At 34.1% G+C, this 26,177-nt stretch overlaps 1 protein-coding gene across 2 annotated transcripts; it reads right to left on the reverse strand.

The window, feature by feature from the left end:
• Nucleotides 1-1,879: 1,879 nt before the first annotated feature.
• HNF4G (hepatocyte nuclear factor 4 gamma) lies at nt 1,880-25,430 on the reverse strand (the record flags this gene model as incomplete). 2 transcript variants are annotated; one of them, XM_082674465.1, is made up of 10 exons in its annotated part: nt 1,880-2,001; nt 6,382-6,504; nt 7,460-7,696; nt 7,825-7,977; nt 10,022-10,109; nt 13,944-14,099; nt 15,874-15,980; nt 18,664-18,758; nt 22,078-22,249; nt 25,295-25,430. In XM_082674465.1, 10 exons carry the CDS (start codon nt 25,428-25,430, stop codon nt 1,880-1,882), a joined length of 1,389 nt encoding a protein of 462 aa, XP_082530591.1. The 2 variants fall into 2 exon arrangements, with proteins under 2 accessions (XP_082530591.1, XP_082530590.1); XM_082674464.1 differs by having other exon boundaries at nt 25,277-25,430.
• Nucleotides 25,431-26,177: the final 747 nt, after the last annotated feature.

Genomic DNA, 26,177 nt, shown 5'->3' on the forward strand with positions numbered 1-26,177 from the left:
TGAGTTAATTTTTTTTTCTGTCCTCACTCTCTCTCAAAGATATATTTTACAGTTTCCAGGTACCAGCTCTGCAAGGAATTTTATTGATTCTATTAAGTCAATGATAGCTTCTAAGTAATCATTTTTCCTTTTTAAGAGTTAATAAGTTAGTTACAGTTAACACAAGCTTTTTATTTGCAGGGTAAGTGGGGGGCTATGAAATCATAATCATAGAAATTTTGAAAGGTTCTGTAAAAATCATTTAATTCAGCCTCTTGCAGCTTGGAGAACCCTTTTTATATCATTAATAATTACTAAATCAGTTTTCCCCTGCTTCAGCAAATGAAGTGTGTGTGTGTGTGTGTGTGTGTGTGTGTGTGTGTGTGAGAATGAGAAAGAGAGAGGGAGGCATCACTGTTTCTTGAGGCAGCCTGTCAATTGTTTTAAATGAGCTCCAGATTTAGATAATATCAAATTGTCAAATAGTTTTGGGCTCCAATGAACTACATTCCTCAGCCCACGGGATTTTTTGAAAATGTGCTGAGCCACTGATTTAAATTTGTCTTTGCTTTCATCATAACCTACCTGTTATATATTTTAGTTTCTTTAATCCGTTCAAAAGTTTGGTTTTTTTTTTTTTTTTTTGATTTGTTTTTAGGAGGAAGATTCGTAAAGTACAAAAGTGGTTTCTTATTCATGTTGCAACAAATTTACACTCATTTACATGTAAATATGTGTTAACAGGTAACACAATGGATAATATTCAATCATCACTCAATTGCATATATTTAAAAATCACAGTAAGAAGCTCACATTTTCATTCTATACCAAAGATTTAATCTCCTTAAACCAGACCTGGACTTGAATATGGCTCTCCTACTTTTTAGGTTAATGAACTTTGGTTACATTATTGAAACCCTCTAAGCTAAAGGTTTCTTCCCTTTACAAGAGAAAGATAATTATACTTCTCTTACAGGGTTGCTCTGAGGATTAAATGAGGCAACACGTGTGTGATAGATGGCTACTTTGTCACCCGATAGCAGAAGCCCAGTGATGTACAGTTTTTGTTGGCACAAGGTTTTCTACCTAACACTCCCAGCCTCCCCGAGAACAAGATGGGGGCATGGGCTAAGTTCTAGTCAATGGATGTCTGCTTCTAGATTGTTTTAGGAGAGAGAAATAAATGTCTGTCTTGGTTGAGCCACTCTTTTAAGAGTTTCTTTTTTACAGTTTAACCTGTATCCTAACTGATAAAACTAACATGTTTTATTTGAACATACATCTTCAAATATAGGCAGATTTCAAGGAATACCCAGTCATCTATGGAATGCCTATTTATAATTTTCTAAACTTTATATAGGCATATTTAACTGTGGGCCAAAAAGATACTTCTTAGTCACGGGATACCCACAAGTGATTTTTCTTCAAAGAAATATACCCTATTCTACACTGACTGCTTTCTTTTTTGAATTTGCAAGTTTAAAATTTATTTAAAAACTTGGTTCATTTAATATTAATCTGGGATTTCTGATCTACTGTTCGCAGTCAAAAAAGAATACTTAGCTCTGCATCACATCACCATAAGCAATTATTTACAGATTTAAATTAATAATAAGACAACAAATGAAAGTAGTACATAAGATTCAACTGGTTCATGCACAGTACAAGTTTATACTATATAAACATATTGAAGCTCAGATATACATTGGTTGCATCTAAAGGTTTTAAACAATAGCAACAACAAACAAAATGAGCATATAAACAAGAAAACAGGATAACATCTTATAACAGCACCATGAAGAAGCCTTGGCTAAGAGTTTGCCAAAAGTGCTATCCTGAGATATTTCAAGACCAACAACTTTTCACATTTATGCAGTGCCGTTCAGAAGTAAACATATTCTCACAATTGCTTCTGTTTGGAGAGAGGCTGGTGTGAGATGACTGAAGCTTGATTTGCAGCTATTTTGTACGGTTCTTGTCCAGAGCCTTGAGGTGGGGAAGGAAGTGGGGTTTCTGGAGTTGCTAAAAAAAGAATCAGAGAATTGTATGTAATGGTGACAGTCACCTTGGCCCATCCCATTAAGTCCTTCATGACACCAATATGCATTACTTTATTTTGGATATGTTTTTAAAAGATCATATATAAAGTAGTGATTATAATACATTATCAGGTCATTGACATACTATTGGAGATGCACTCCCATCTTACTGTCCCAATTAGCATTAAACTAAATCATACTTAAAAATCTTGACAGTCACTTTAAGGTGTCTTCTTACTTTCTTAATAGCATTTATGAACATCTGATTCTCTCATAAACCCAGCAGAAAAAAAGTTAAAATGAAAAGAATTAGTTTTTTCCCAAATCTTACAATATAAATTTTATATTGTAAATCAAAATCGCAATCAAAAAAGCACATAAAATAAAACATATTTGGTTTAGATTTTACTAATTCAAACATTAGATGACATAAAAAAATTAAGGTAAGATAACTTTTCAAGTGCTTTGAAATCTATGTTGTAGTTAAAAGCAACTAAAAAATACTGGTTTTGTCACTTCCAAGTTATTCTATTACAAATACACTTGGCAGTCCCTTCCCTGTCAATGCAAAGAGCACTGAGTAATTTAAAAAAATAAGTTACAGTTTGAATACTTCATTGTCGATAACAGTATTTCTTTCTATTGGCAAATTTTAACCATATTACAAAATAATCTAGAAGCCATTCTATAATTTTTAAAAGCTTGAACTATTTTAGTACTCACATTATTATTCCGTATATTTAACAGAACAAATAGAAAATGTTTAATGATCAGACTGAGGCATTGCAAACTTCTTAGATTTTTTTTTCCCAAACAGTTTTTAAAAATTCCATACAAAATGAGAACAGTCCCTTTTTGCCTGGTTTTCTTTAATATATTAACTTTATATTATTAAGTGTGAATTAGCAGTTACTTAGAAACAATGTCTTTAGATATAATTTAATTGACAAAAGAATTACCAAATTTGCTTTAAAAGTTATTCCTGGATATTTAGGATGGATCTAACACTCAAGCAGTCTGCTCTAAAAGACCAAGAAAATATGCATGAACTTAAATATGTGTGTATGCTTGTGTTTAATATTCTGCTTTGTGTAAAATATAAACTGTTCCAAATGAGCACAAGCAAAGCAAAGTTTTCCTTTACAAATGAATTTCTTAAATATTATGTTGAGAGAGGGAAAATATAAATAAAAAGTGTGATGATGTGATTCTAAAAAGATTGGGGTCAGCAAACATGCTTTTAAAATACTACAAAGCTAGCATTTAAAAAGTAAAGGATTTAACCACCAGCAGAATTGTTAAGCTTTCTTGTCAGTTGATACCTACAATGTTCAATGTGTTGTTAATGTGTTTTATTTTCCAAGTTTATGAATAACTGATCTCTAAGAGACACAACTTCATAGACTCTTTGGTATGGTGTTGGGCTTGCCTCTCTCTGCTCTAGACTATGAATTAAATGAAAGTGGTAACATCTGCTTTGCAAGAATGGTCCCAGTATGGTTCCTCAAAAAATTAAAACCAGAACTTCCATAGTATCCAGCAATTCCACTCCTGGGTATATATCTGAAGAAAACAGAAGCGCTAATTTGAAAATATACATGCACCTCAATGTTCACAGCAGCTTTATTTACAATAGCCAAGGTATGGAAGCCACCTAAGTGTCCATTAACAGATGAATGGACAAGGAAGATGTGAAAAATATATATATAGATATATTTATATATATTGAATATTATATATTATATATATATATCATTTATATATATATGAATATTACTCAGCCATAAAAAAGAATGGAACTTGCAACAACTTGGATGGACCTGTAGGGTATTATACATAGTGAAATAAGTCAAACAGAGAAAGACAAATACTGTATGTTTTCACTTATATGTGGAAACTAAACAATAAAACAAATGAATAAATATAACAAAGCAGAAACAGACTCATAGATACAGAGAACAAACTAGTGGTTACCTGTGAGAAGTTGGGGAGAGGGAAGGGGAAGACACAAGAGGGGATTGAGAGGCACAAACTACTAGGTATAAGATACAAGGATGTGATGTACAACACAGGGAATATAACCAGTAACTTTAAATGGAATATAATCTATAAAAATATTGAATCACTATGTTGTACACCTGAAACCAATATACCCTCATAAATCAACTGTACTTCAAGGAAAAAACAAAAGAGAATGTTCCCAAATTAATGTCTTTCAACTACATTGGGACCCACAGATTAAATGTGCTATAGTATACATCATTTGTATTTTTTTCTAACAATTTCATTTCTGCCTCTGGCGTATACTCATAGAACTTTGTGTTTCATACACTATTTACACATAGATCTACCAGTGTGTGTATCTAAAGAACAGCAGTGATAGTATGCATTTCTGTAGCTTCTACTCTCCCTACCACTAGGTAGCAGTCAGATGGAATGGTACTCACTTAATTTTGTCGCATTGCACTGAACATTTGGGTAAAACAACATTGTAGCTAGTTATTAAGGGCAATTGTAAATTCAGTACGCAATGCTGGTACCCATAATAATTGTATCACAATAACTGAAGGCATCTCAGTGAGGTAGCTGGTTTAGTGTTCAGAGGCAATAGATCAAAAGTAAATCTGGAATTAATTAGTATGAATTCAGAAGCAATTAATTCTAGATATTTTTGTCAAATAGAGATTTTTTTCATCTCCAATGTGACATATAAAAATAAAATTTGTGTTAAATCTGCAATAATATCAGATTAACTATCTACTAGCAATCCCTAGCATTTATATAGTCATTTTAGTTCCAAAGAACTAAAGGAAGCCTAAGCAGCCCACGCTTTGCACAATTATGATATACATGAATGTCAGTTGTCACAGCTTAGTTAAATAGCACCAGTCTTTTGAAAACATGATTCAGATTTCAGTTAGCATGCTAACTGTAATTAACTGTGAGTATTGCATACTCACAAACTTCACTGTGTTACAAACTTCACTGATAACTCTTCAGTCTACAAATAATTACCTAAAATAATAGACGTGCATTTTGATCAGTGACCAATCACATCACATCCTTCATTCTGTCCATGATTATTCAATGAACATATTTCCTTCAGTTCATACACTGACAACAAACTGTGTAGTTGTGTTGCCTCCTCGTCTCCCTCTCAGTGACAAATCCACATGACAATTTGCAAAAATGGACAGCTGAAAGAGAACTGGCCAAAAGGGGAGAATGTGCAGTAAAGAAACAAAAAGTGATAATGTTGGAAGTGAAATTCAAATCGAACATAAATGGAGTTATAGAAGAAAGAGCTGACGATGGAAATGTTGACACTACCATTGTTTGAGTCCCTAAAAATTCAGCCAAGAACTTAGTGAAGGAAAGCTTGTCAACAGAAATGAGGAACCAGTTGCACGGAAAACGTTGAAGAGGTCCCAGAGGGAGTGAAACTGGCAAAAAACTTCACATCAAATGGATTCTCAGAGATATTTTAGGACATTAAAAATGCAAAGGATAAAATGCTGGAAACTGACCCAAACTTCCAAAAGAGTAAAATCCATCAAAGATGGTCACTTCCTCTTGTAAGTCATTAGAAGAGAACATGGCAAGCAGTGTTTAAACTACTCTTCATATTTTTTTTAAAAAAAAATAAAACATATTAATTCTCAGTGTTATTAATATTTTAAATTATGGTGCACTGAGAGTTAAAACTACTATTTTTTTTAGTTTCCCTATACATTTATAACCTATAGCTAAAAGAGTTCTTGATGTTTTAACAAATGTATTTAAAGGTCACAAGCAATCATAATTTTCCTGTTGATTATTAAGATTCCTTTGCATGGTTCCACCTTGTATAGTTATTTTTATGGTCCTGTACTACCAGGCAAAGCTAGGACATCCTGTATGTTCTTTTGTGCTCCTAAACCTATGAAGAAGAAAGATTTAGTACTCACATCTCCATTTTAGGGAGAAAACTCATACCTAAGAAGAATAAGTGACTTGCTTCACAATCTCCCACAATTAAATCTTGGAGAAGAAATTATATCCAATTTTTATAATTTCTGGGCACAAATAGATTCTTTCCCCAAATTCCACCTTTTCTCAGGTAATTAAGTTTAAGAAATACTATGTTTCAAAAGTAGCCCAGGGGGCTTCCCTGGTGGCGCAGTGGTTGAGAGTCCGCCTACCGATGCAGGGGACACGGGTTCGTGCCCCGGTCCCGGAAGATCCCACATGTCGCGGAGCGGCTAGGCCCGTGAGCCATGGCCGCTGAGCCTGCGCGTCCGGAGCCTGTGCTCCGCAACAGGAGAGGCTGCAACAGTGAGAGGTCTGCGTACTGCTAAAAAAAAAAAGTAGCCCAGATACTTACAGATCTGGTCTGTATGAACCAGTGTTGACATTGGACCCAAAAGTATAGTTTGTCCAGTTAATGGATCTTGAGATAAATGTGGGTGCATTGGATGATGGAGATGGTTAGCCTCACTGGAAGCACCTACAGAAGATAAAAAGATGCTTGCATTAGTGATATTTAATCAGGAACAGCAAGTTTACCTTGGAACAATTGTTTTGATTGACAGCTTGAATATTGCTATTTTTGCAAAGTGCTTTTTGGAAATTCAAAAATAAATTAATAGAGCCACTGCCATGTTAAAGACAATGTCAGCTTTCACTGTACATTGGTTAGATTAATGTTGTGTCATATTATGTTGTATATTAATAATGGACCTTCTGTGCAGTTTCCTGGAATCATTAGGTTTGCTGCCTGTTGTTAAGGCAATTCCAAGAATCACTTACCTTAAGTTTACAGTATTTGGGATCACCCTACTAGCATAAACAACTTTTATTTCAGAAAGATATCATTAGAAACACATTAAGCACTAGAAAACTAAAATTAAACTAAACTAAAATAAAGTGATTTTATAAGGAAATTTAATCTAGATCAGAATACAAAATAAATGATTTCCTAAGTTATTCCTGACATCTACTGCAGCAATGAAATCTCGTTTTTCCCTTTTCATTGTGTTGTGTCAGTTAATTACTTCAGGAGCACAATGTTTATTTCTAAAGTATTTACTATATATATTTTTTGGTTTTGTTGCAATTCCGATATCCTTGACCTTTTAGAGGAGTCAAGGCATAGAAAAATATAATATACTCCAAGAAGTACTAACAATAGGAGATATAGTTCTATTTACCATATTTGGGAGGATCTGAAAATTGAGGAAAGAGGGACAGGGTAGAGTAAAGATGGTGGAGGTGAGTACAAATGGAGGGGAGGTTTGAATGTGTTCAAGTATTTCTGTTCCCATCCAATGTGTTTTGCAGACTTTCTAAATATAAAATACTGAGTTCATTACATCATGGACAAAAGGTAAACAGGTCAAGTTGCTCTAAAGTACTGTAGTATGATGTTAATAAATAAAATAGAAATTCTTAAATATACTCACCACCCAGTAACATCTCCTGAAGTAAGTTGTCGATTTTAACCATCCCAAAAAGTTTAACGAATTGTATCTGCTCAATCATTTGCCAAGTGATGCTCTGCAGCGTTGGCAGGAGTAGAAGCAGCTCCCCAAACCTGCCCCGGGAGTCGTACTGCCTGTCGTTGATGTAGTCCTCCAAACTCAGCTGCACTTGGAACCGCATGTTCTTAATCTTTACTGGATCACTTAGCCCTTTTGCATCTAATAAAGGAATAAAAAGGGCAATCTAAATACTTAACCTTACTAGAGTGCAACAGAAAATATTCCAGTATTTAAAAAGTAGTTTAATTTTCACTGCAATTAGTTTTAACGGAACTTTGGAAACAAACCTGGATCAAAAAATACAATTGCCTTCAAACAAGCATATTCATTGTCATCAATCTGAATTTCTTGAAATGGTCGGACCAGCTCGTCTAGAACCCGGTTGGCCACACGGCTAATCTCAACTTCACAGCTGTTGCGGTGAATAATGTAATTGTTTCCTAGGTAAAAAAATAAAATAAAATAAAAAAACAATCACCCTCCTCACACACACAAAATTGTCAGACTTTGCTTAATTTTTTACAAACCAATATTTTAAATGGTCTTCCCTTGAAGAAACAGGAATAGTACTTCCTCTTTCAAGAACATTGTTAGTTATGTTAGAAAAATTTTAGAACACTTACAGGATCAATGACATTGATAATATGATCACATGCATTTTAACAGCCTCGGTCACTTGTGATAATACTAAAGTACAGACTAATAGCAAGCTAATTATTGACAAGGGAGAAACAAGATATAATGATTAGCTTTCCACAATATCAGTTATCTATTAGTGTTTTACTCATTAATGAGCATATTACAAAACCTAAAGAATCTCTCTTGCTTACAGTGAACTAAAAATGGCATTCCTTTAGTGGTCTAGGTGTATATACATGTAACAACTACTGAGACACAATTTTAATAAACCTAAGTAGACGAGGCTGATTTTTAAAAATTAGCATGTATATTCTCATGAGTTTCCTCATTAAATAGTAAATTCTCTCTTCCTGGACTTGTTTAAGTAGAAGCGGGATGATCACTTTACAGGGCTGTATTCAAAGGAGTTCAGAAATTGGACAGAGAACTGGACCACCTAATCCCTAAAGGCATTCTACCTTAGAAAGTCTCGGGCTATAATATGATATTATTATAGCTTCTAAAACATTAGAAAATTGGAAGCTTATTTTAGCCCCTAAAATAGCTGCTAAATTTTTTTCTGGTTTTATAAAAAACAGAATAGGGCCTCCCTGGTGGCGCAATGGTTGAGAGTCAACAAACCAGAATATTCTGACTTCTTTCACTGCAGGCAAAGACAATCTTCAGTAGAAATAATAATGTGCAAAATTATTCAAAAAATGTAGCCCTGCTCTTCTTATGAAAAGTGAAAGTACCTAATTATTTAGGGTAAAACAATTTAGAACTATGTAGTAAAACTGTTTTGATTTCTATGTATATTGTATTCAGATTTATAATGAGAACACTATTGCAGGGGAACTAAAAATGTGAGAGAAAGTTTAACAGAATTTAAAAGCAGTCATATCATGTGGTTTAGAATCCTGGCTCTATCCCTTACTTGCTTTGTGACCTTAGGTAAGTTTTCTTGGCCTTCATTTCCTCACCTACGAAACAGGCTGAAAATAATAGTACATATCCCTCAGGGTTATTGTGAAGATTAAATGAGAGAGTGTATATATAAACATGTAAAGCACTTAAAGCAATGCATCGTACATAGTAAGTCCTCAGTAAATATTAGCTATTGTGATATTATGCTCAATTTATTTATATTTGGGACAAAATATCTATCACAAAAACGGAATAAGACAAGTTAATCATCATTTCACACAGCCAGAGGGAGGTAGAGCTTATAAACATTAGAGGGATCTCAAACATCCCAACAGGAAACCTAACTTTATACGTTAAGTAGGGTATCAGGGCACTTCCTTAATGAGGACACAAGCTTTTCCTTTGTGTCTTATCCCACCTGCCATCCTACTTTTGTGTGTTATAGCACTGCTCTTTAACTCTCAGAATTTTTCAGACGTTGTCACAAAAATTTTTTTTTAACTGGGGGTTCTGTAGCATATCATGGGCAATGAGATCATAGGAGATAAACACGTTCCTTAGAAGAGTATAAAATAATATATACTATAATTATTAGGTAGACACTGAGAGTATATGAAACAACACTGGGACTCCATAAGATGGTGACACAAATCACTAACTCTTTGTCCTGATATGATTTAAACATACCTCAATGTTATGTTTATTGAGCAACATCTTTTATTTGTAAATCTTAGTGCACCCTGAACATCCACTCTGAACTTCCCTGAATTAACGGCAAGGAAAAACAGGGCTTGAGTGAGGACCTGACCAGCTAAGTCCAATTTGTGAAGTGACAGAACCATTTGGCAGTGTCTATGATGCCTGGTACATACAGAATAGGCCCCATGGAAGCACGAAGCATGCATAATTTTTTCTCAAATTAAAAAAAAAAAAACTTACCCAAAAGCAAAATATCTTTATACACCATGGATCTCTTTGTAGCTCCAAGCAGTAAATGTTCCCCTGCGTGAGCTCTCAACAGTGCCACCTTAATGAAAAATTCCAAGTTTAACAATTAATTATAAAATATAATGATTAAAAGATTATATAAGCCTGATTAACTTAGTATTCTTTAAGACTGGGACTTTTTTTGTTTTAACAACTACAGTACTCATAGATTCTTGCCATGATTAAGGCTTCCATTTTTCTACTTTTAGCATATCAACAGAGTTTTACTTTTCAAAATTTCTAAAACTAACAAGTCAATACAATGGCAGCAAAAAAAAAAGAAAAAGAAAAGCAGAACAGTTTAGTGTTTGGGAGTGAATGATGTTTGGGCATAGAGTCAAACAAACCAGAGTTCAAATTCCGGCTTGGCCACTTACTCTTCTTTAACCTTGGGTTAGCTGACCACCAGTATGTTTGGGACTCATTTGTTTTCGTCTATCAAATGGACATAGTGATAAAAATCTGAAAGTGTAGCTATGAGGACTAAAGGAGAAAATATATGTAAAACAAGATCTCTTATACATAATCAACTGAATAAACAAAAGGAAAACAAAGATTGGTGACATAGCGAAATGAGTATGGGGGATCTGGGTTCTGACACTTTCTAGATTGAACCTTTAACTCTGCACTAAGCTCTCAAAGGAGCGCCATTGCCTGCTGAATAGCACCAGTAGGAAGACTAGGAAGCATTTCAAATTTAACACATCAAAGTAATGCTTCTCCAACATCTTCATCTCCTTAGTAAATGGCACCATCATCCAAATGCTTTTTCACACCAAAAACAAGGGTCTATTTGGATCCCTCTCTCATTGTACAGCAAATCCTAGTGTTGCTTCTCCATTGCTACGGCCCCTGGCCAAGCCTTGGTCATTCTTCGCCTGGCCCACCAAAATACACTCCAAAGAGCTACTAGGTATTCCTGCTTCCTTTCTGGTTCCTCCATCCTAAGTCCTTCTTGCCAGAGCTTCTACGATGATATCTTGTAATAATAATAATCACTTAATATCACTCCTCTGCTAAAAACTCTTCACTGGTTTCTTACCGTCCTTAGAATAAAACCCAAAAACCTCAACCATGGCCTCCCGTGAGGTTATGGCTCAATGCTTTTGCCCCCCTGCCCACGTCCCTGGTTTCATCTTACAGCATCCTTTGCTCACTTTTCTCCAGGCACACTATGCCTGCCTGCCTCAGAGCCTTTGAACTTGCATTTCCTGTAACCAGAATGCTTTCTCCTCAGATCTTGACATGCTTAGCCCCTTGCCACTCAGGTCTCAAGAAAAATCTTCTTTAATCCCCAATTTAAAGGATCTGCTACCACTCCTCTCCCAGTCATTCTCCAACAACTCATCCCATTTCATTTTATAGAACTCTTCCCCACCTAGAATTAACTTACTTATTATCTGTATATTTTTATTGTCTGCCTCTCCCAAATAGAATGCAAATTTTATGAGAATAGTGGTGTAATCTGTATTTTTACTGCTGGATACTCACAGTTCCTAAAACTGAACAGTAATCATAAGAAATATTTGTTTGATGAATACACTGAGTGAATTCAACTGATATATGGTTCAGTTTTAAAAGCTGTTAAGTTTTTAAAGAGATTATAAAACTTATGCCACAGAGCTCCCAAGAGTATTAAATAAAATAATGTAATATATAATGCATTTGAAGCCCGAGTGCCTTATCCATAATAGAGATTCACCAATCCATGGCTATTAATGTTATATTAAAGGGTCAGTTAGTAAATGAAAACTATTATTGACAAGTTACAGGATTTCAATTTCCCAATTTTAAATCATTGTCTTAATACATGTCAGCAACTTTTGTAAAAAAAAGAGTGGTAATAAAAATATAAAACTGATAAATAACATAACCCTACTTATATGGCTTGGGGTGAGACAAGTAAGTTTTAGCAATTTAGCATTATTCACTCTGAAATAACCTTCTGAGCCAAGCTATCTTTACGATATGTCCACAACCATGACTCATACCAGGAAGGGAGTTACAGAACATTTTAAGAATGATTTCAGATTTCACAGTATTTTCTTTTTGTAACCAGGTGAAATGCTCTCCTAGAAATATAACTGCTAACTATCTGTGATCACTTATTTTCTGGTTATATAAATATTTGGCCCTTCTTTGATTTTTAAACAATCATGTACTTTTCCCTTTGATTGTTTCTTTGTCTTTGTTTATCAGTGATAAAGAGCATTGGTCAGAGGGTACAAAAATAGACACTGGTTATATTATATATCATGCTTTATTTAACCTGGGGGAACTGGAAATTTTCAAATTATTTACATCTACAGAATATTATATACTACTTAGAAGAGTTAAAAATGAATCTGAAACTAATAATCTAATCTTTATAGACTAATTAGAACATTAAACTTCTTAACTACTTTTTTTTTTGTTAAGAAAGTGGATTGCTTTATTAGAAACAGTGAATATAAAAAGGAGATTGATTTCAGGTAAGAACTCTTTAAAAATATTTCAAGACTATACAAGTAAAAACTTTTTACAAAGATGTTCAGCATTCCTTTTCCCTTGGTTCATTTTAAAGAACTTAAATATTTTATTTACTTCAAGACATCAGAACGTTAGACTGCTGGTGAGTTAAGCTCCTTGAGATAATTCAAAATATCAAATATCTCAATTTTTGAGAACTTATATATTTGATGCTAGTAATTAAAACATTATATTATATTGATATACTTTTTTTTTTTTTTTACTGATTTGAATACAGTATGTTGATAATCTGAAGTGTAAGGTCACTTGAGAAATGAGATCAGCTAATTTTTTTAACATTCAAGTTGTATTTTAGCCACTAAGTTCTGTTACAATTCTGCAGGTTCAAAGAAAAAGTCAGATTAAGTCTCATCAGTGCCCCTACTGCTGGTCATTTTTATGGGTAACTAGCAGTTTCCCCCTCCCTCTAGAATAGTCAAGGTTTATAGACCTGTTAACACTGATTAAATGGCAGTACTTTCCAGTATGTTTACATTTACAATAAATAATGTAATAATAAATATAAAACAGATAAACTTGAAGGTTGCTTACAGGTTAATTTATCAGACAAACTCCAATGTGCATAACCTTGCAGAAAGTCTGGGGAAAATTAGAGTTCATAAACCATGAAAGGTAGAGACAAGTATCTTAGCTACTTCTTTAAACATATTGGAAAGTGAACTTTTAACTATTAACTAAAATATCTTAATATACATATGACAAAGCATGAAAATGTCTATATTAGGAAAAGATCACTACATCTGAATTCTATTTTCAGTAGATTTCAGAACACAATTCTACAGATCTTTTTTTTTTTACCAGATTTATACTTTTTATACAGTAAATGCTAGAATAAAACTGACAACATGAAAGGCACAATTTTATATGTTAAGTGCATAAAAGTGCCTACAAAGACACCAACACAACTTGTGTGGTTTCTGTCTAGAAGTGGCCTGGTATTTCTGAAGAATTTTATATGCACCTTTAGTAAACACTAACACACAGTGGGGTACCATTTGCCTTCCAGACATTTATTCTTCCAATACTTTATCTCACAATGGCAGTTATCTACTACCTGTCTTTCTCCCTTACTTAAGCTTTTTAAACCTCAGGAGGGAAGAACATAGGCTTGATCAACCCTCATCCTATCAATAAATTTATAAGACCCCTAAAATAGAATTTAAACAGTCTGTTTCTCAATAGACTGTTTAACTTCAAAGAGAATGAACAAGAAAACCAATCTTTCTCTCAGATAATTTAACCTTTGTCCAATATAGTAAATCTACTATAAATATAATTAAAAGAAAAAACTTAGCAAAGTTCAAAAAACATTTTTTAAAGCATTCATAATCTCTTTAAATTATACCTGATCATCCAGTGGTAACTCACAAAAGGCAGGAATATATTTAGCCCATTCCACCAAGACTAAGAGCTGCTGTTTCATGGATTCACAGACATCACCAATACTGGCAATTTTCTTAATATTTATGTCAGTGCTCACACCAGGGCTTGAGACTGAGATCTAGCATTAAGAAGAACATTATATTAATTCATCACTGAACATAACACAAGACCACTATGTCTCTTTTTTCTACAACTGCAATAAGTAAGCCCCATTGAAGTGGGCACTGTCATTGTCACAGTATCTTGAAATATACTAAACATTTAAAATTGAGAAATCAAATACCTATCAATTCAAGTTAAATTGAGAACATTCGCTGCATAGCACCATGGTCTGGGAGTACTATCTTATTTTCTGGCCAAACCTGTAAAATAAGTTACCACAACTTTCAGGGAGTTTCATAATTCAAGATGACTATACAAAGAGCTATGGAATATCCACATGAACTATGTTGTATGATTTTATTTTTAATTGAAGATGATAGTTCCATTAAGAAAGCCCATCTTTAATTTGTTGTAATTTATGAAGGAAAGTTTCCATTGGATAAAGTTTACCAACTGAGGAGAAAAGATTTAGATGAGAAGTTGCTGCATTTAATGGAAGCCCACCCAAATAAAGTTAAGAAACCAATCTTTGACTCAGCAAGTTGAAAATCTTAATGTATAATGATACATGTTTTAAATGATATATAATTTTGAACTATCTAAGATATAAGTAGTGTTCAAATGCCTTTCTGCTGAAAAAAATCACTTTCTAAAAGTTCTTCTAAACTTAATTTTTGAACGTGTGTGTGTGTGTACATGTCTTTCTGCAGTGTAGGTCTATTTCCTCACAGTTCCTTTCAGGCCAGTCTCGAAATACTTTGTAGGACCATCAAGTAATCTTCAAATAATGATGATGATAATGGTGATGTTAACTTCATCATTTACCCTTGTGTTAGCAAAAATGAAAGTAGTTGCATTGACTCATTATAGAATCTGATTAATAGCTATTTCGTTGTTTGCTTTATAATAGAAAAATACCATTAACATTTCTAATACGGGCAATGGTAAAACAAACTTTCTTCAAAAGGTTTCTTTATTTGATTCTTAAGTGATTTACTTTTATTTATATAACTAATCACTTATATTTTTAACTTTAGAACTGATATCCTCATTCTAGAAATTTCAAATAATAAAGTTCCTGTGTTTTCTAAATTCTGGTTCTTCCCTTAACTACCTGTTTCCAGGGCTTCCCTGGTGGCGCAGTGGTTGAGAGTCCGCCTGCCGATGCAGGGGACACGGGTTCGTGCCCCGGTCCGGGAGGATCCCACGTGCCGCGGAGCGGCTGGGCCCGTGAGCCATGGCCGCTGAGCCTGCGCGTCTGGAGCCTGTGCTCCGCAACGGGAGAGGCCACAACGGTGAGAGGCCCGCGCACCACAAAAAAAAAAAACAAAAAAAACACACCTGTTTCCAAAGCAGATGTTAAGGTGAGTTCTTGAATCTAGAAGTCATTTTCAAGGAAGGAAGCTCTAATGATAGGCCTCAACTAAACACCCCCAAAGCTGTGATAATTGATTTCCAGATTCAATCAGTAAAACAAGATACTGCTCCCAGGGCATTGTGCTATGCATTAAGTATTTTAAATCAACCTTGCAAACAAACTTTTAACACTCAGACTGAAATGCATTTAATTTTTCCATTTAAAAAGTAGGAACTTGCCCAAGAAAAGTTAAAATTGAGTCAACAGTCCAACTAATATTTTCAAAGTAAAATTCTTCAATTTGCATAGGTGTAATTTATTATAGTAATGAGCACATTTGAATGAACTTAAATCATTTTAGTATTATGCCTAAATAAACATCTGATTCTATTAAACAGGGCTGGATGCTGGTGCAGCAGTAATGCAGCAGTACCTGGCGAGACCGAACTTCTGCTTGTGCCAGTGTGTTAATGGAGGGGATGTTGCTGCCATCAAATGTGCTTCTTCTGGTGCTTATTCTATCACGTTCGTTTTGCACAGCTAGGGGAGAAAATCACAGTATTTACTGTTCAGTTTTCTTCGATATATCTCAGAATATACAGTTTGAAGTAAAAACAACGTTACTATAAAAGGAGAAATGGGATGCCTCTAAAAGACCTTGGAGGGGGGTGCTTGAGGCAGGGAGAAAAGTATGACTGAAGGTATGTTTCATTCTGTACCATTTTTAAAGTAGAAAGAGCCAGGCTTGTCACTACAGTTCATAAAATATTGCCTTTTGGGACTTCATGATGGTATTCATGTTAGAAAGTGTTGGGTCAGCCAGTTCAGCCATGCTGTATTTTTACGAGGTTGGTTTTCCATTCTCTCAAAGTTAATAAAACCATAAGATAACTAGAGGAAGAGTACAACCTGTGAGATTGACCAGGTCAAAGATAAGAGTGTATTCACTGTCAGAAAATATGAGTCATACATTTTGAAACTCCCATTTTTCTTTTTCTTTTAAAACACTAGCAAAAATGGAAAGTAAATTTATTTTAGTTAAGGTGATTTTCAGATCGCAATCCTATGCTCTCTTATGAAACAATGTCCTCAGGACAGTTTACAAACATTAATAAGGCAAAAATTGCAGCATGTAGGGGTCTCTCTTGAGAACATTGAGATTAGAATATCAGCATTTTGGAACAATGAAGAAATATTAAGTATTTATATGAAAGTCTTCTAAGAAAGAGATCTCTTTGTTTCAGAAAGGAAAAAAAAAAGAATAAAGTGTATCCCCAAATTTTTTATTGAAAACTAAATTTTTAAAAATAAGGAAGAGGGAGAGGGTTAGTATGAATTTGTATACTTGTAATACATAGAATAATAGAAGTCAGATGTCAAAGTTGGATTTCAAACCTTAAAAGGTAAAATTATCTTCTCTTAACCAAAATGAATGGAAACAAAATCTGTAGCCCCTAAATTATTTACACTAATGCTCTATCCAATTCTGCTGGAAAGATAAGACATTAAACTATCAGAATTTTTTTCTGTAATTATTCTTTTATTAAAGAAATTCACCAATTTCTATGCCAAAATCTGCTATCTAACCAAACTTAGTATTAACTATCAACTCCACTAATTTGAAAGAGAAAATATTAAACTTCTTGCCTTTAAGAGTGAGTAATCTTTAGTTAGAGTGAATCATTAATATTTTATTTTTAAATCATATTTACTGGTAGCTTACTTCCTCTCTCTCCTTTTTTTAGCAAATATTGTCATTGACTTTCAGCCTAAACTGACTCATTTGGAAATGTATACATGGAGGTAAAAAAATTAAAAAGTAAGTTATGCTTTTATGAATTTCGTTTATATGACCAATCTTTAGAAAAATGCTAAAAGATATTGTGAACATTTGTAATTATCTTGCAGCTACCTTTTTTGACATACGTTTCCATCTAACTAACCTTAATATTATGCTATTAGTGTAAATAAGAAAAATATATCTACTTTGAAAGCTAAAAGTTACTTCCTAATCTATTTAGGAAAAATTAATACATTATTCTATGAACAGTATAGGATATACTTTCACTGTTTTTGAAAATAATTTTATTTAGCAGATTGTAAAACTCTTAATGGAATTGTAGAATCGTGGTTTGCTTTTACATTGGTAGGAGTGAAGCAGAGGTTCAAGTAGAAATGAATGAAGATAATTGACAAAGCATGTAATTAATCCCATAAACTACCAAATAGGCCACTAGAAATAAGTCAGGTTGAAATGAAAGTGTTTTTCCTTTAACTTTGTGAACTTTATTTTGCCTTCTTTTCTGAGGCTAGCAACTGAATGAAATGAATGGAATTTTTGTCTCTTGAAAATACTGAGTGACAAAGAAAAAAACTATGTTTAAGATCGGTTTGATATTTTTCACATATCTGATTTAATTTTTTAATAATATATGAAACAGTTCTGAAAAATATCTCTTTGTATGTGATAGTGATAGGGATAAGCATGTGGCAAAATGACAAACAAAAAATTGTATAGCAGCTATGCCCTGCCAAACATTTAAATGTGCTAAACACATTTGTTTTGCTAAATTAACCATAGTTAGAACGTAGGATAATATAATTAGATTATTTAATATGTTCAAAATGAAATTAGTGCACACTAAAATAGAGCATCTAGTCCATTGTCTCTGTCTTTGAATAGAATATAAGCTCCCTGACAAGGAGGATTATTTTGTTCAGTATGTTCACTACTGAAACCTCAGCACCCACAAGAGTGTTTGGAGAGCAGCAGTGCTCAATAAATTTGTTAAATAAATAAATGAATGCATGAAAAGTCAATTTTCAGTTAATGTTTATGAAATTAATAAAGATATTCAACTGTTATTGAGAATGAAAAATTTAAAATTCATTTAAAATTCATTTATAATTGCATCCTATTAATATAGTTTACCATTTAGCTTTTGAACAAGACATTGGAATATTTTTTCAGACAATAATTTTCTTGCCAGGGATTACACAGTAGTGGATAGAACATGTCAAATCGGTCAGCAGGTAAAGACAGGCTCTACCACTCACCAGTGGGTATCAGTGTCCTCGAGTAAATTCTTAAACTCGAGGAACCACAGATTCTTCACTGAGGATAATCAGAACTCATGTAAAGGTTATTGTGATTAAATGAGAACATGTGTGTATAACACTTTTCATCAATAATGTTAATAATCATTATGTTATATATTATTACCTTCTTTTTTCATTCCTGCTCTAAAGCACTTTCTTAATCGACAGTATCTACATTGATTCCTTTTGTCTTTGTCAACAACACATTGCCGACTGAACCTACAACGCCAAAAAAAATATTAGTTTGCAGAAAACTGTTATTTATCAAAAAAATCAGACAGACTTTAAAAAGTATAGTCAAATTTAGATCAACAGAAAGAATGTATAAGAACAATTAACTATGACTTTTCTAATCTCATGATCGACATGAAAATACAAGCCTCACCTCTCATGCAGTCTTTCTAATAAAACAAAACTGAATGATATCTCACTTTTGGCCAGTATCCATGATCATTTCTATCTTGAGCCATGAAAGCCAAACCTAGTTTAAAATTTGTGGCATACAAATTCTAATGCTTACTGCTAAATGATTTCAGTGTGACGGGGAACTTCACTCCTCTGAACTTTCACGCTTTTCTCTATTTAAAAATTTTTCTATTAATTTTACATCATATCCAATTGGAGTTTACTCTAAATTCCAAATTACATATCAAGAGGCAATTGAATAAAGTATAAAGAGTAGAGTCTCTGAAAAATTAGGTACCACTTCACACCCACTACAGTGGCTATAATCAGAAAAAAACAGACAACAGCAAATGATGAGGTTGTGGAAAAACTGGACCTCTCACACACTGTTATTTATAATACAAAATGATGTGGCTGCTTAGGAAAACAGTTTGGCAGTTTTTCAAAAAGTTAAACAAGAGTTACCAAATGACCCAGCAATTCCACTCCTAGGTATACACCCAAGAGAAATGAAAACATATTCACACAAACACTTATACACAAACGTCCATAGCAGCATTATTCATAATAGCCAAAAAGTGGGGACAACCCAAATGCCCATCAGCTGATGAACAGATAAACAAAGTGTGGTGTACCCACACAATGGAATATTACACCTGGCAATAAATAAGGATGAAGCGCTGATACATGCTACAACATGGATGAACCTTGAAAACACTATTCTAAGCGAAAGAAGTCAGAAAAAAAGGTCACATATTGTGTAATTTCGTTTATGTCAAATGTGCAAAAGAGGCAAATCTGGGCTTCCCTGGTGGCGCAGTGGTTGAGAGTCCGCCTGCCGATGCAGGGGACACGGGTTCGTGCACCGTCCGGGAAGATGCCACACGCCGCGGAGCGGCTGGGCCCGTGAGCCATGGCTGCTGAGCCTGCGCGTCCGGAGCCTGTGCTCCACAACGGGGGAGAGACCACAACGGTGAGAGGCCCGCGTACCGCAAAAAAAAGAAAAAAAAAAAGGCAAATCTATAGAGACAGAAAGTAGATTAGTAGTTACCTCATATTGGTGAGGAGGGAGTTGGGGGGAATGAGGAGTGACTACTAAAGGGTACTAAGAGGTTTCTTTATAGGATGGTGAAATATTCTAAATTGAATGTAGTGATGATTGTACAACTCTGTGAATATAATAAAAAAATGAATTGCATACTAAAAGAAAAAAAAATGTACAGTCTCTGGAATTAGACCTGAGCTTGATTCCCAGGTCAACATTCACTGTCTATAGAACTTGAAAATGTTATTTAACTTTCCAAGTTAACCCACAATTGTAAAATAGGGAAAACTTGCCGTCACAGGTTGTTAACTGAGCATACTTAAAAGACTATGAGATCAGCAAAACCTGAGCTTAAAAAACCTTTTTGCCCCTAAACTTACATCAATATAATATTTTCCAAATGGAAAATCATGGCATTTGCTTAATACCAATACATGTAAAGAAAGCTAAGTTGGCAGCAGTATTCATGATGGGAAGGTGGGAGGAGTAAAGCCATACATGTCGTTGGAATAGTTTTTAAATTTCCAAAATTTGTTATGGGAACGTTTCTTTCCCACTTTTCTCATACAGGAAGGGTGGAAATCTTGAAAGCTCTGTGTGCTGACATTCTCTGACTCTTAAAAGTTCTTGCTGGGGTGTTCAACTCAATATTCTGTAATAACCTCTATGGAAAAAGAATCTGAAAAAGAATAGGTATATGTATATGTATAACTGATTCACTTTTCTGTACACCTGAAACTAACACAACATTGTAAATCAACTATGGTCCAACATAAAGTAAAAAATTAAATTAAAAAAAAGTTGCTGTTGGATTTAGTTGCTTGGATGGTCATTTTTCATATACATATATATATATATATTTCACCTTCAACAGAACACATAACTTAAAAATTGTAAAAAGTATTTTTTACATGTTATTTTGTATGTATTTTAGTTATTAATCTTTTAGAAGCACTCAATATTTGATGTAATCATAGAGAAAATGCTTTTGATGAAGGAAATCTGCTTGATTACTTTACACCTCTCGAGTCTGGCTGTATATAAAAGCAAGAACATACTCTTTTTTGTTTACCAAGAAGGTTTTAAAGTGGATGATTTAGATTTTTATACCTACTTTAAGCTCTCCTAAAAAAATTACTAGAGAACACTAGTTTAACTTTTCCCACATCCCTAGAAGTCAAATGGCATCATATTGGAAGAGTTAACTTCTTCCCAAACAACCAACTTGTACCTAAAACACCTTAACAATCCTACACATGACTTTCAGAGACAGAGCACACACAGATATTTTTCTGTTAAAGTCAGTCATTTTTTAATAACCCATATTTAACACAGATATAATCTGTATTCAAGAAGTGTCATTCTGAACACTCAAAGGGAAATATCTAACCCTAAATCATGCTATGATGTTGACTTTTTTTTAAAAAGCCTACTAGAAACGTGTGATACATAAAATATAAATACATTTTAGACAAACATTAAATTCAATTACAAAATTGTGGCACAAGAAATACATCTAAAACTTTAGAGCTGAAAATTTCATTTTATTCAGTAACATCAACAAGCTACCAAAGTCACCTGCCTTTTTATAATTTTGTTCCAAGACTCAGGACGTGATGACGCTAAAAAGATAAGCAATATGCAGAAACGTACGTGCATTGTGAAACCATTTAAATACAGATTTACATATGGCTCTTGGTATATGAACGTGGAGAAACAATAAAGAAACACAAGGAAAAGACAAACACCAAAGTTCAGATGGTATTTACCTCTGGGAGAGAGGGGAGGAAGAGAAAGTGACAGGGGAGGTGTTCACTGGAGGCTTCAATTATATTGGTCTAAACTGGGTGGTAAGCATGGGGATTTTTTAATATACATTTTATAAGTCTAAGATGTTTCATAAAAAAGAACCACCCGTGTGACTGCATGTGTATACACACCCACACATCCTCACTTTTCATGTCGCTTATAAATTTTGTTCTTAGAGTTACAGAAATTTGAAAGCTCTGAATTTTATTCCTCTACTTCTTGCATGGCATTTTGAAACACCTCTAAAGATCTCCTTCTGGGAAGGAGCATTTCAAGTACCTGCAGGAATAAACGTGACTCTTGCGGATGCTGCGTCTGAAGAAGCCCTTGCACCCGTCACAGCTGGAGGCGCCGTAGTGCTTTCCTGTCGCTCTGTCCCCACATATAGCACATAGACAGTTGACACCATTATCTGTGGTATTCATACTTGTTGTCTCTGGGACAGAACTATCTGTTAAAGAAAGACAAAGTGGTAGAGTGCAAGTTAGTACTGAGTATTTCTTACATAAATTGGCCTACTAATTATTCATGGGACGGAAATAGTCCCTTCCTCAACTTCTTGGAAGCTCCACACCAGTGCTCTCCTTTTATCCACTGGCTGTTTCTGCCAGTCTCCGTTCCAAACTCCCCACTCGTATTTTGGAGGATTAAAATTTGGTATACCATAGGGCTCAGTCCCTCAACTATACCCTTTCCCTAGGGAAGCTCATCCGGTCCCATGATATTAAATATCATCTGTATGATGAAAAATCCCCACATTTTATTTCTAGGCCCGATGTCTCCCATGGGTATCAGTCTGAAATGCCCAAATACCTACTGAACAACTTCACTTTGGAGTTTAATAAGAATTTCAAATTAATGTATCAAAAATAGAACTCTGATTTTTTTTTTTTTTTTCTCCTAGAACTTGTTCTTCCTTCAGTCTTCCCTAGTCAGTCAGTGGTACCATCTGGTACCTAAGGCCAATAATCTGGCCTTTACTGAATTCTCGCCTTTGTTGCTCACATCCAATCCACGAGTCGTATTTAAAATACATATCGAATCCACACCTTTTCAGCCTTTTACCATGGCCACACCCTTATCCAATCGAACATAATCTTTTCCCTGGATTATTGCAATAGCTTCCTACCTAATTTCTCGAATACTTCCACCCTGGTTCCCCTACTGTTTATTATCAGAAAGCCGGCAATGTGCTCTTGGCATAAGAAATTCACATCACATTAGCCTTCTGCATCCAACCCTTAGATACAAAATAAAGCCTACACATATTCCCATGGCCTACAGAGCCCAGAGTGAAAAGGTTCCCCTTCCATCTCTCTGATCCCATTATCTGGCACTACTTTTCATCCTGTTCACTAGTCTCTAGTAACGTTGCCTCTTTTTTTTTTTTTTTCTCCTTGAAGTCTGTTCCCATCTCAGAGCCTTTATACTTGCTAACCCTTCTGCCTGGAAGGGAAGCTTTTCCTCAAGAATTTCTATGAGCTGGCTACCCAGTTTCTGCTCAAATGTCACATTTTCTGTGAAACATTCTGTAAACACACATCTAAAAGAGTCATCTCTCATTTGCCCTTCAAGTAGAACCTAGTACCCTGCTTATATTTTAAACTAACCACCTCATTTTCTAAAATTATAATATGCTTTGGTCTGTTCATTTATTACCCATCTTTCCACATAGAATAAAAACTTCATGATGTCAGAGGATTTATCTGTCTTAGTCACCCCTCTGCCTTCCAGCTCTTAGAACTACGCCTTCCATAAAGTGAGAAGTAATTGTTTTGAAGAAAGACGCTTCAAAAATCCACATCGATATTTTTACTTAAATATTTCTTAAATTAGTTAATATTGTTTACTACATCTTTACAATTATCTATGTACTCAAAATATATTAAATAAATAAGAATATATTATACACTTTAATTAATAATAAATTATATAATAATGTAAATATAACAATTAATTATTATATTTCCAATATAAAAAGGATAAAATCAAAGACTGTTATGTCCAAATTACATTCTGTGACAATATATGTATTCTACTTACTAATACTTCTGAGTTGACAAATATTGTCATATATAACTTCATAAAGTTACAAAAATCTTCAGTGAGAATATGCTTAAGGGTAATCATGTGACATTTTAGAATTTAAATGCCAGTAATTTTTCTATTGATAATATAAACAAAATAGATATTAGAAATATGGCAGAAGTGTTAAGGATTGACTGTGTTCTGGAAGATTATATGGAAACAAAAAAAAATATTCAACTCTTGCTTCCAGTTTAATGTCCTACTTACATATTATTAACAAGAATTTACATATTATTACAAGAAAACAAGTTAGACAACACTTTGGAAATAGCCATATAAGTCAGTTGTTTTAGTAAATATTTATGATAAATCTGTCCCTACTATTTAGTAATCTATAGCCTTTAAAAAATTCATGAGTCTATTGAGGTAAATACTTTATTAAATACCTTAGTCAAGTCTAAACATAAGGATTAAAAATAGTGACTTCCTGATAGAGGCACTGTCAATTGATTTTAACCCCTTTGTGCTAAAATTTCAGAATTCATCTTCTGAAAATGTTTAGAAATCTTCCCTGTTGTTTATTGCAAATATTACAGCTACAGCAGTCACTGAAATTGTACAGCATAGTAGAACGTTAAGATATCCTGAGTACAAGATATATTCTCAGTCCTGAGCTAAACACACACACACACACACACACACACACACACACACAGAATTTTCCAAAGCATACATAATTTGCAGATTTTATGAGTTCTAACAATTATAACTGATCTTGGACAAAATTTTTACATGAAAAAATATCTAAATTCAAAGTCAGTAGTAAACTGTATTCTATAAAGACATGAGCCCTAAACAAGTCATGTTTTATTTAAAGTTAAAATGTTACAGTATATAAATACCAAGAGCTTTGTGAGGCTAAACATTAGCTTGTCAAGTGCAGTTATAATATAAACCCTTATTTCTTTTCATATTTGTGTTCAATGCAAAAACTTGATAGTAATGTTAAATACAGTTTCTCATCAGCAGCAGTTGAGAACTGGAATAATGAAAGAAGGCAACCAGTAAAACTCTCCAGTGTTCTAAGGACAATTTTCCATATGTCATTTTAAATGTTGCATAGAAAATATACTTTACAGCCAACCTGCCAATATTACTCATTACTGTGATTTACAGTAAATAAAATAACTGCTGAAACTACTCTTTCTATCTAACTGGCCCATGACAGAATTCCGAGGTTACTTTATTATGCATAGCTAAGCTTTTTCCATCTCAAACATAAGATAGCCATAGCATTATTAATTTAAATTTTGCGATGAAGCGCAAAAACCTCAGATTTGTGGCCTTAAAAAACAAGCCCTGAATTCTCCAGCAATAAAACACATGGAACCACCACCTGGGAAGCTCAGTTTTCCTGCTCTCATTATACTTACTTTTCTTTTTTATCTACAAGCAGATGAGAACTCACCATTTGAATTATACAGAATCTGCATAGTTTCAAACTCCAAAGTTGTGTAAGTTGGGTCCAAAACTTCACTGTAATTTGCCATCTCCATGTCCAGTATCGGTTCCGATACCCTCATCATTGATTTAGATACACACATACGAGTGGCACCACAGGCCCAGAGTGTGTGATGGCTGTTGGGCTTTCAATCTGTGAGGGATAATCCAAAGTTAACTGTAACTGAGTGACTTATGTGCTACAGTGGGAGGAGCTGTAAAACTGTAAACTCCTTCAGCAGGCCATATTCTGCTTACTTCTTTTTCTTTTATGGTGTACGAAAGCAATTCATTGTGATAATGTTGGAATGCTTCATGAAATCACCTTATCTGAAGTGCTTAGTGGACTAACATGATTTCCTAAATGGATTTCCAGTAGACAATAAATGATGTCATTAAGAGGATTAAAAATAGAAAAGAGAATACCTCTGATTTTGAACTGTCATTATAGCATCATTTCTCCCATTTAAGTGGCTGAAATCTCATGCCCCATGTTCTAAAAAAATGAGAATCACTTTACTGTTATAAATAGGGTAAGTCAAGACTGTAAGCTAACACTTAACATAAGCACTTAATAATTTCAAGTTTCCTTAGCTAACTTTATGTTGAGGAAAAACAAATTTGTAATTTGAAATGACAGGGATTTATGATATATTCCAGTAGAAGCCTGGGCATAGCCCTAATATGGCCTGAAACACATTCTCTTTAGTTATCAATCTATGAGTCAGTGTCCCTTGCATGTCTGTAAATGTTCCAAGGGCAGAACCAGTGCAGTTGCTAGTATCTTGTAGGCATTCGATAAGTAATTGTTAGACAACCACGGTGAGATGCTGGGAAGCTTGCCATGGCAT

Source organism: Grampus griseus (assembly GCF_964374135.1).
Source record: "Grampus griseus genome assembly, chromosome: 17".
Classification (NCBI taxonomy): Eukaryota; Metazoa; Chordata; class Mammalia; order Artiodactyla; family Delphinidae; genus Grampus; species Grampus griseus.